This window comes from Elephantulus edwardii, unplaced genomic scaffold, assembly GCF_000299155.1.
Source record: "Elephantulus edwardii isolate Elephantulus edwardi_28Jun2011 unplaced genomic scaffold, EleEdw1.0 scaffold00007, whole genome shotgun sequence".
In the NCBI taxonomy this organism is placed as follows: Eukaryota; Metazoa; Chordata; class Mammalia; order Macroscelidea; family Macroscelididae; genus Elephantulus; species Elephantulus edwardii.
In genome coordinates, this window is record NW_006399757.1 from 33123407 (window position 1) to 33133969 (window position 10563).

The 10563-nt window shown below is 40.4% G+C and overlaps 1 protein-coding gene across 1 annotated transcript in view; it reads right to left on the reverse strand.

Moving 5' to 3' along the window:
* Positions 1-3902: 3902 nt before the first annotated feature.
* LIPA (lipase A, lysosomal acid, cholesterol esterase) overlaps positions 3903-10563 on the reverse strand; it is a 34778-nt gene continuing 28117 nt past the window's right edge. Inside the window, exons 8-9 of the mRNA XM_006880325.1 lie at positions 4976-5047; positions 3903-4136 (exon numbers count right to left, since the gene is read on the reverse strand). Of these exons, the coding sequence (XP_006880387.1) occupies positions 3903-4136; positions 4976-5047 (306 nt within the window). The remainder of the gene's footprint in view (positions 4137-4975; positions 5048-10563) is intronic.

A 10563-nucleotide genomic window follows, 5' to 3' on the forward strand; every position in this document is an offset into this window, starting at 1 on the left:
TGATGTGCTGTTCCAGTCGTTTTTGGATAATCTTCAGTAAAATCTTGCTTGCATGCAATTTTGTTTCTCCCTATGAGAAAAATGTCACTACTTGTGATGTATTTCATCAGTTCACATCAATTTGCTTAGATGCACTCTGTCCCTGACTCAGTGTTGTGTTCTGGGTAGAGATGAACAAGCACTGATGCTCACAATATAATGGGAGAGATGACACTGGGACCCAGGTTTCATTTCAGGAACCTTGTGGCATGAAATCCCTGGCATAAATAGTTAATGAGCTTGACGACTGATCAAAAGGTTTGGTAACCTATTCCCCAAAAAAATTTCCACTGAAGACCATATGGAGCCCTGTTCTACTGTGACATGTCAGTGGGTCACTATAATTGGAATTAACTTTCTGGCCTTGTGGTTAACCTTCATGGCATGGCCTGCTTTGCCAGCCTTGCATTGTCTCATTTGTACAATGAAGGACAATCTGTGAATCTATGATTCTGTCTCAGCCCATCAGCTATCTGAAGATGAGATCAATCACTGCCGAGAGAGCTCTGGTGGCCTAGTAGGTAAGAAGTTGCACTGTCAGCCCCAAAGTATGTGGGTTCAAATCCCCCAGCTGCTCCATGGGAGAAAAATGGGCAACTTGCAACCTCTGAAAACCTGCTGTAGGGTTAGCTATGAGTTTATTCCAACTCAGCAACACTTAACAGCAGTCGGACTTTCGGAGCCCTGGTGGCCTACTGAGTTAAGTAGGGAGTCGTGCTGCCAATCGAAAGGTAAACTGTGAATCTAACTGTTCCTCCCATGCAATTTCCAGATCCTGAAAACTTACTGGAGGGGTAGCTATGAGTTAGTTCTGACATGATGGCAGTGAAGGTTTTTCAGTCTGACTTATGCCATGATATTTTCTTTTTTTCACTGAACACAGTGCTCTTTTTTAAATCTCTATGGGTGGATTTTATGTGAGTGACATGTTTGGGGTTTTTGTTTATTTTTATATTAGTTTATTTACAAAATTCAAATACAAATTTGAACAAATTCTTTCAATTTCCCTCACCTCTCCACCCATCAAATTGTACAACCCAATGGTTAATCCCCTCGTCCCCCTGTACATCCGCATCCCTCTGCTTCCAGCCTCTCCCACCTTCCTGAATCCTTATACTCATTCTACAATGACAGTTTTATAATTCTAATGTATTTTCAATTGTTCATATGCATGTGAAAGGTAGACAAAGAATAAGCAAGACTGAATAAACATTTGTTTCCTTGAATTGTGGTGTTGGAGATGAGTAGTGAATGTTCACTGGACTGTCAAAAGGGCACACAGATCCGTTCTGGAGGAAGTGCAACCGGGTGCTTCTTAGTGGCAAAGATGGTGACACTTACTCTCACATACTTTAGACATGTTGTCAGGAGGGTACAGCCCTTGGAAAAAGACATCATACTGGGAAAAGTCAGAGAAAGAAAGGACGAGGCTCAACAAGACGGACTGATACAGTGATGCCAACACTGGGCTTGATCATGACCAAGGCGTAGGATAGGGCAAGGTTCCGTCTGTTGTTCATAGAGTTACTATGAATTGCAGTCAACTCAATGGCACCTGACACCAACAGTCTCCTTTCACAAACTCCCTCATATGAAACCCGCAGGGCCACTTTCAATGTCAATGCTTTCACACCATCTCCCACCCTTTCTTAAGACCATTCTCTCCTCCCCATAGAAAAAGAATAAATGCTTGTGGGCAGCTTTGGTAAGTTTTCCAAAGATGAAAAAGAAAGAACAAGAAAAGCATAATTCAAGCCAAAAAGACTATAAGAGCTATTAAACATACACCGATGTTTATAGCAACATTATTCTAATAGCAGGAACATGCAAACAGACCAAATGTCCATCAACAAATGGATGGGATGGATTGAGAAATTATGGTACATTCATACAATGGAATACTATGCAGCACTCAGGAGAAATGATCTTGTAAAATACTATATAATATGAGAGAGGCTAGAGAGTGTTCTGCTGAGTGAACGAACTCAGTCTCATAAGGACAAATACTATAAAAACTATTACTGTAAAAATAGAAGGATAACTAAGTCCAAAGGAGAAGGAGAGGGTGGGAAATAATGGGGGTCACAGAGTTTTGTGGGTAGAGGAGGGGGTGAAGGAATTAAGATAGATCTAGTCTAGTAGGGACATGAAAAGTCGGGATGATGGAGGGCATAGACCAATGTGATTAATTATATAAAACACAGTGTATGGGAATGACTGTATCAAACACAATGTGAATGAAGGAATGTGTGACACACAATGTACATGAATTGTGGACGCAAAACAATAGAAAATGTAATTTTTTAAAAAGGATATTAAATAAAAGAGAATACACAGACACACAATCCCGCAGGCCTGTAAGGCTCACTTGAGTTTTATTGAAAAGTTTAAACAATACTCTTTCAATAATAAAGCAGTATAAGTTTGCATGTGCATAACAGGCAGTACCACGACTACTGCAGTTAAGGTAATTAAATCATATTTCAATAAAAAAGAATTGCATGGTCATTCTGTCCACCTGACAGGCTTGAAAGGAGACAGTGTCACAAAAGCAGCATGGGACTATGGGCTTCTTGACATGGATGCAAACCAGGAGCATTAAAAATATTGACATCTGTAAGGATATAAAGTCAACGAATCCCTGAGTTGTAATGAAAACATCTGTATTCACATGTCTCCTCTGTGAAACTGGACTAGGAGTCTCTTTCCTATAGGCCCAGGGTGTCTGCTGCACATTGCCCTTGTCACTAGAATGCAACAACTTGTTAAGGGGCTCACATGCTGGTTCCAGGAAAAGACAGTGGTACACTCACGCCTTGGGATTTTGCTTTAACCTGCTGCTGAATTTAGAATTCATGAAAATAGTTAAGCGTTATAGTCTTCAACCGACTGAGAACATAGCAGGTTTGTTTAGTTTTGTTATATTGTTTGGTTTTTTAAATAAAAATGTTATGGTAACTTGCTTTTGAAATCTCCAGCAAGTTCTTTTGCTTGGCTTGTGTAGTTTAAACATAGGACTAAGTAACAATTAGGTTTGGTTAATAAAATTCATTATGGAACCTTGAAAACTGGCAGAGCTGGATATCACTGGGTTTGACTGTACCTACTGAATGAAAGCATGAGAAAATGCATTTAGATTCCTAAGTAGCAGGCCAGTAGAGTGGACATTGTTTAAGGAAAGGAGATAAGTACTTCTCAAGTCCCTGTCAGATTATTCACCATTTAACACAGTATTAAAATGTGTATTCTTGTCCTTTGTTGGAATTTAAAAAAGCATAATACAACCCTAAGTCTCTAAAAGTTTTCATTAAAATTAATTTAAAAAGTGCAATACAGTATCTTTTAAATTTTAAAGAAAGGTACATAGAACAGTCTTAATGACCTTCTCATAAATCAATGATTCTTTTTCAATAGTTGAACAACACAGTTGAGACAATAACTTCATATTCAGCTAGTTAGTGGTCCTCATTGAACAAATATTTTTAAAGAACTAAGATATTTCTCATCCTAAACAGAGAGAAGCGCGTATCTTCAAAATTGTAAATTCTTTGCATAATAAAAAAATAGAAAAGCCTGCGAAAAGAGAAGCAAAGATTTCACAGAAATTAGCAACAACAAAAATAGCATCGTTGAGCTGGTTTGGATTCACAGTGACCCTCAAGGACAGAGCAGAGCTAGCTGCCCCGTAAGGTTTCCACCTTTAGGGATGCAGCGGCCACATCTTCGTAGCGGAGGGCAGCTGGTGGGTTCACTCGACCTGTGGTGGGTAACAGACTGCTTACCCACTGTGTCCGGAGTTAAGCTAACACATTTTAACACATCTTAATCAAAACTTGATTACAAATTCCTCACAAGTCCAGCCTTTACTGATATTTTCTCATTAGAGCAATAATTTCACTATACATCCTCCAAGGCGCATCCAAACCCCAGATAAAGTCGAGATGTTCCCAGTCTGGAAGGAACTTGTGGTACACCAAGTTGGAGACCTGGGTCAGTAAGATGCTGACGTCGCCAACGTCCGCAAGCCAGTCCCGGCCCCCACTCCAGACAGCTGTCCGCACGGTCATGTCTTTCAATTTGTAAGCAGGAGGGTAAGTCTACAACAAAAATACACAGAAAGATTTTTTTGGTTTGGTTCCCAACACCCTCAAAGACACACTCAACATTCATCCAATACCATGTATTTAGTTAGACAAGAGACTAAGAGAGTCAATTCTTAAAAGCATTGATTATTGGTTTACTTTTCAGGTTACCATTACTGGAACAGCAACAGTAGTTAGAAAAGAAAAACCGAGGCCATAGTGGAAGAATGAAACTATGAACTACTAGCTTTTGAGCTGTTACCATATTCCAGGCACTGTCACAAGAGTTTGATTTCCTGAGAGGAAGGTATTGCTCTCCTCTTTTCTAAGGAGGGAGGTTGTAGGGCTGAGTGGTTGAAAATGTGCTTATTACCTGTACCCTCCTCCTTTTTCCCTCTGGGAAGTACAGCAAGCTCTAGAAATTCTCGAAGGCCCTGTATCTTCATTGTTAAATTAGCAATAATCACACTTGTGCAACTTGTTGTTAGGAATTTTTTTTTTAAAGGGGAGGGAGGAGGGTAAAAGGACCTGACACATAGAACTCAAGAAATAATAACTGCTTTTCACATGAAAGAGTCATAGACAATACATTTGGCCAAGACCTTGGGACTGCAGTGCCCATGTTGAGAATCATTATGAATGACATTTGCCAGTGAGAGAATAAAGAAGGGAGATCTGGCCCACACCACCACTCAGGAAGGCAGGGGTGTTTTAGGACTGACTGATGAAGAACAAACCCAACTCAATCAACTCTCCCAAACACTTCCCACAGGGCTGCCAGGATCCCAATACCCAGGCCTGGTGGCCTTGATGGAGTTTTTAGGGACCACTTTAATCCTAAAGGCATTATTTACCTGGTTATAATGGAAATAATTCCTAGCACTGCTTCCCCAGTCAAAGGCTTGGAAGTCTGTGGATTTAACAACCTAGAGAGAAGATAGTATTTTAAGAAGTTATCTGACACACAAGTTTGATCTTATCAACAGAAGTTATTAGACAAAACATGTTATTGGAGTTAACCCGGGCTTTGGGACGCGACCTTACACAGACAGCCAAATTCCCAGTTCATTTCCAAACTCTAAAGCTGTATCTTACTATGTTGTCCTCTTTGATAAAATATCTCCATTTTGCACGATATAATTGAACAACTGATATTACATCCCACAATAAAGCATATATGTACAGCCTGTATTACGCCCGATCAACAGTTGGAGGCCGATTGGAGTAACTGATTCTGACATTTTTTTGTGGAAATTTTAATCTTCAATTCTTTTTTTCCAAAGAGTAACTGTTTTGATCCAGGAAGGAGAAAAATTATATATCTATAATATTAAACAATATTATAAATACTTACATAAATCTTTTTATTTAATTTAAGCAAAAATATATCTCTATATATCTATATATATCTCTATATATCTATATATATCTATATATACCAAAGGTGAGTGACTTTAATCTGGCCTCAGGCCTGGTTTTAATTGGTTTTGGTCAAACATTCTTCTAGGTTGTATAGCCCTGGTCTGTCCACTTGCTGTACAGAGGTAACTCATGGTTACTGTGAAGCTGAACACTGTGACACTGATATGTCAAGTGTGATAATGGTTATCCATGGTGGACAGTGTTTGCTGGAGCTCCCTGATTAAAAGCTTGGAAGCAGGAGTGGCGTCCACTTCCGAAATAGCTTGCCTCCAGAAACCCTATGAACCTGGAGAAAGGACGAAAGCTATTCAAGTGTTCAGGTCTTTCGTTCATAGGGTCACTATGAGTCTCCTCCGACTCGGCGGCACTTAACAACAACAACATATAAAAGTTCTACAATCATATCTATAAATTCTACAATCTCTTCCCATGTGATTTGCGGTCTCTAAAAACTCTGTAAGATCAGCCATGAGTCGGTTCCAACTCCAGGACAATGAGTTTTATACTCTAATGGGAGAAAAGCACGTTCCAGAAGACGGAGCTGTATCTGCCTCTATTCCTAACAAACTCACGTTCAACTTCGGCTGGGGGGGGGAAGACTAAAATAAATCATTTAAAAAAATATAAAATCATAGAAAAAAGGAACCTGAATTTTACAACCGGAACAACATGCAGTGCAGTGGTGCAAAGCAGGAGCAGAGATTGAACGTAGTTGATTTCCTGTGGTTGTTCTCTAGCCTCAGGACTCATTCACTAGACTCAAAGCTGCACATTACTTCGAAGGGACCAAAAAGCTGCCAGAGATTTAGTTCACCCAACAGCCGCTCAATACGCACCGAGGATTTGGGATCTTTGCACAATCCCTAGACCTGAGCAGGACGTATTTTGTAAGCTGTGCAATGAGACAATGTCTAAGAGTGACAACGACTGAGCAGCTTACATACTGAGACTGGGATGTTTGTCTCCAGGTTGTTCTGTGTAGTTGAGTTGGAACCACCTCAAACCTCACCCTCTAGTGGGTTTTCAGAAACTATTAATCACAAAGGCAGAGCTCACTCGTCTTTCTTCTGAGGAGCATCTTGTGGGTTCAAAGCATGTGCCGCTGGGTTGGCAGCACAACTCCTTACCCACTAGGTCGCTTCACTTTGAAGATACGTGGTACCACCCTCTTGCTGAAAAGGCTGATTTCCCTGTGGAAGCTTGCTCAAAGCTCCTGTTAGTCTCACAAGAATTTCACAAAGCCTGCTCACCAAGGACGCCCACGCAAGAATTTCCAGGAAGAGAGAGAGTTTCTTACTCAATTCTCCCTAGTAGAGCAGCACATTATACAGGATGCATGGATTCTGACTGCTAGTACTTGTATCTGGACTTGTAAACAGGCAGCCAGATGAAACCCTGGACATTGCGATGAGTTAACACCACTCAGCAATGACAGGCCAGTGCTACGTCAAAGATTGTGTCAGGGCAACGGAAATCACTCCTGAGAGTGGAATTCATGGCTTGACACCCGTTCCAGCCACTCATGGCACACTGGTCAACCCTTGCTGGTAGTCACCAAATGGAATAAAAATCAGATAGAACCTATATACACTATTCACATTACTCCAGAACCAGAATTTTCTCATGTTACCTTTGAAACAAACTTAAATCAGACCTCCCTGAATAAAAGGGATCGACACAGTGACTAAAACAGCAGGTTTTAGCCTAGAGGAGATTACGTGGATGGCACAGGATAGGGCATGGTTTCAACCTGATGTTCTTAGGGTCGCTTATACCAGGCAGTTGACTGGATCACACCTAACAACCAATACTGTACAAGGCCACTATTGTTGAACGTGTATGAGGGTGTACTAGGATCCGAGAAGGGAGACGGGGGGTGAGGACAGGCGGGGGGGGAGCTTTAATAATAGGGTCACACAATTTGATAGGTGGAGGGAGGGGTGGGTAAAGTAGAGGGGAAAGATGTGGTGTGAAAAACAACGGATAAAAACTCTGTAAGTAAACCAGTATAAAACAGAAATTTTATTTCAAAAAAGGCTTTTTTAAGCAATTAAAATTTTTCTCCCATAAGTGGTTATTGTTGGGTGCCGTCTGAGTAGGACCCTGTCCTATCCTGTGCCATCTTCATCATCTCTGACACTAGAGCCCACTGCTGAAGTCACCGTGTCATCTAGCTCGTTGGGGTCTTCCTCTCCTTGGCTGACCCTCCATCTTTCCAAGCATGATGTCCCTTCCCAAGGGATAGCCTCACCCAGCTACATGTCCAAATTAGGAAAGACGAAGCTTCTCTGTCTTTGCTTCAAAGAAACACAGGCCAAATGCATTTGGAACGCTGTAAAAAATTGTGGCCACATGGTGGCGCTATTTAACTGATTTAAAAAGAGCCACCCAGACACTGTTAGAACTGCTTTTGATTTGGGTCAAGCTTCAGCTCTGATGAACTGTGCAAAATTCTGTTCGCTGTAATAAAAGGCAAGGAGAAAAGAGACACCACCGAAGGAGATCTCTATAGGAAAAATGTTCAGCATCTGCTTTTGCCATTGCCTATGGCAGACACTGAATATGGCAGTGTATTTAACAAACAGAACACAATCTAGAATTACGGCTCCTGTTAGTGCATCTGTTCCTCATCTCTAATTATCAGTGGAAATATATCAATACAAGCTGTTCTGCTACTGCCCCGAGATACAGTGTGCCACTCTGCCACATGTGTCTCTCTGCCACGTGTCTCTCAACATTTATACAAACATCTACAAGGAGTATAGAATGTAAAAGGGAAAAATGTGCCCGTGTTTTAGACTGCATCTCTACGCTTGAATTTTTAACTGAGTCACATTTGAAAAGTCATTTCAGAAAGATAAAATAGGAAAGTAATTTAAAGGGACAAAATTTCCTAAATAAGCTGATGTCCAATAACAGAGATTTCATTAAAGATCTTATGTCACATCAGTATGCATGAAAAGATGTTGTCACTGTTGTAAATAATATAAAATAAAAATGGAAAATTATTCATAAAAATGTTTAGAAGTCATACTCAGAGTCTCCTAGAAAGACACCCCTTGTTTTCCTGCTTCTGCAAGATCACAGCCAATCAGGATTGATGGTGTGCGGGTTGCACTGACACACTGCAGCTGTCATGGATTGGAATCAACTATCAGCAATGGGCTTGGCTTGCCAACATTTCAAACAACAGCGTACATCAGTGTCACATAGGTCAGATTGCTATTAAAATGTCATTTTCAGGGACACCTCAGCAGGAATCTGAGTTCCTTTACCTCTTCTTTTATAAATAAAACAATTTTTAAATTATGATTTGTATGAAGACTTACAAAGCAAATGAATTTCCATTCATAGACATTTTGCTCTATAAAATATACTTCAATGCCCAAAATGTAATCAATCATACTTTCCCCATTTCCTCCCTTAATTCAAATTTCCATGAATCTTTCTATACCTCTTTCTTTTCCTTGGGGATACTGCGCTGATCTGCCCCTTACTGAATATTGATTTTCCTTTCACCCACCTCAATAGTATGTCTTATCTATTTACTAAGCGGTCATGAGTTATACTGCCAACTCAAAGGTACACAGTTCTAATCCATAGCTGCTTAATGAAGAAAATGGGCAATCTCCTCTTACACAGTTTACTATCTCTGAAAATTCACTAAGGGTAATCTATAAGCCAGTTCTGACTTGAACAACACTTAACAACAAATTTTTACTCTGCTCTCTCTCCCTTCCCAACCCTGGATCCATGGGATTCTAATTTTCAATAGGTCTTTAGTAAAACCCTAAATCTATATTGTAAAATATCCTAAATAATTCGGGTGGCCTAGTGGTAAGAGGGGAGCTCTGGTGATCTAGTGATAAGGAGCTATGCAGCAATCCCAAAGGCACGTGGTTCAAGTCCACCAGCTGCTCCATATGAGAAAAATGGACAATCTCCTCCCATGCATTTTGCTCCTTCTGAAAACCCACGAGAGGGTCTAGATCTAAGGGTCAGTTCCAACTCATTGGCACATAACAACATCTAATAATTCTTACCAAAACAAAACAAATCAAGCTCATCACTGAGTTAATTCTGACTTGCTGTGATCACATCTTTCCCCTAAAGAGTGCCCAGTGGGTTCGAACATCAACCTCAGTGCTTAAGCGGGACTTTTCATTCTGATCAACCCTGCTACAGAGGCCTCAGGACTAGGCAGTAGGCAGGGCTGGGGAGAGAGCTGCAGACAGTCAAAATCTTGGCTGTGGGTAGAGACAGGGATGGATGGGGATTGGGAGTGCAGAAAAGGACTGAAATTTGTCAAGGTTATAAAGAGCATATTAAGATTAAAAATAATTAGGAGGTTTTCTAGCACTACACATTTCCCCCCCTAAATACTGTTTAGGATAATTCATTGGCAAAAATATACAGAAATTTGGATAATAATACAGGAAATTGTGTCTCAGACATTAAAATATAATCTAAAGGCAAGAATGGTAAGTGGGTTTTGTTACAATGAGGGTTTGGGTTTTTTTTAAAAAAAATAAATTTTATTATTTTTGTGTGTGTGTACTGTCAAATGAGATCTGACTGGTACAGGAGATTATCCCTCCTTCTCCTAGCAAAGCATCTGGTGGATTCAAATCACTCACTTCTGGGAATGCAGTGCAGCTTCTTGCCACTAGGCCACTAGAGCTCCTTACAATGAGGTTTTATAATTAACAACTGAGTGTTAATTGTTCAACCAAAAAAGTAAACTTCCAAATGCAATGTAAATTAAATGCCTTTAAGTCATCTCCAAATTCCTTCTACAGGACATTCTAAGCTTTCCACCTGAATCCCGGCTCTCAGGCCGTGTCCACCTGCAGCAGTACAACCTATGTGTCCTGCACTGGTCGAAAGTGGCAGATCCCAGCCATTAGCCTCAAAGAGAAAGAATCACAAGAAGATCCTATGAGTCAAAAATTATAGAAAAGTAAAAGAAAAGATTCTTTCATTGTTTTACCAAACCCTCCCCCAGGTCCCCTCCACCATG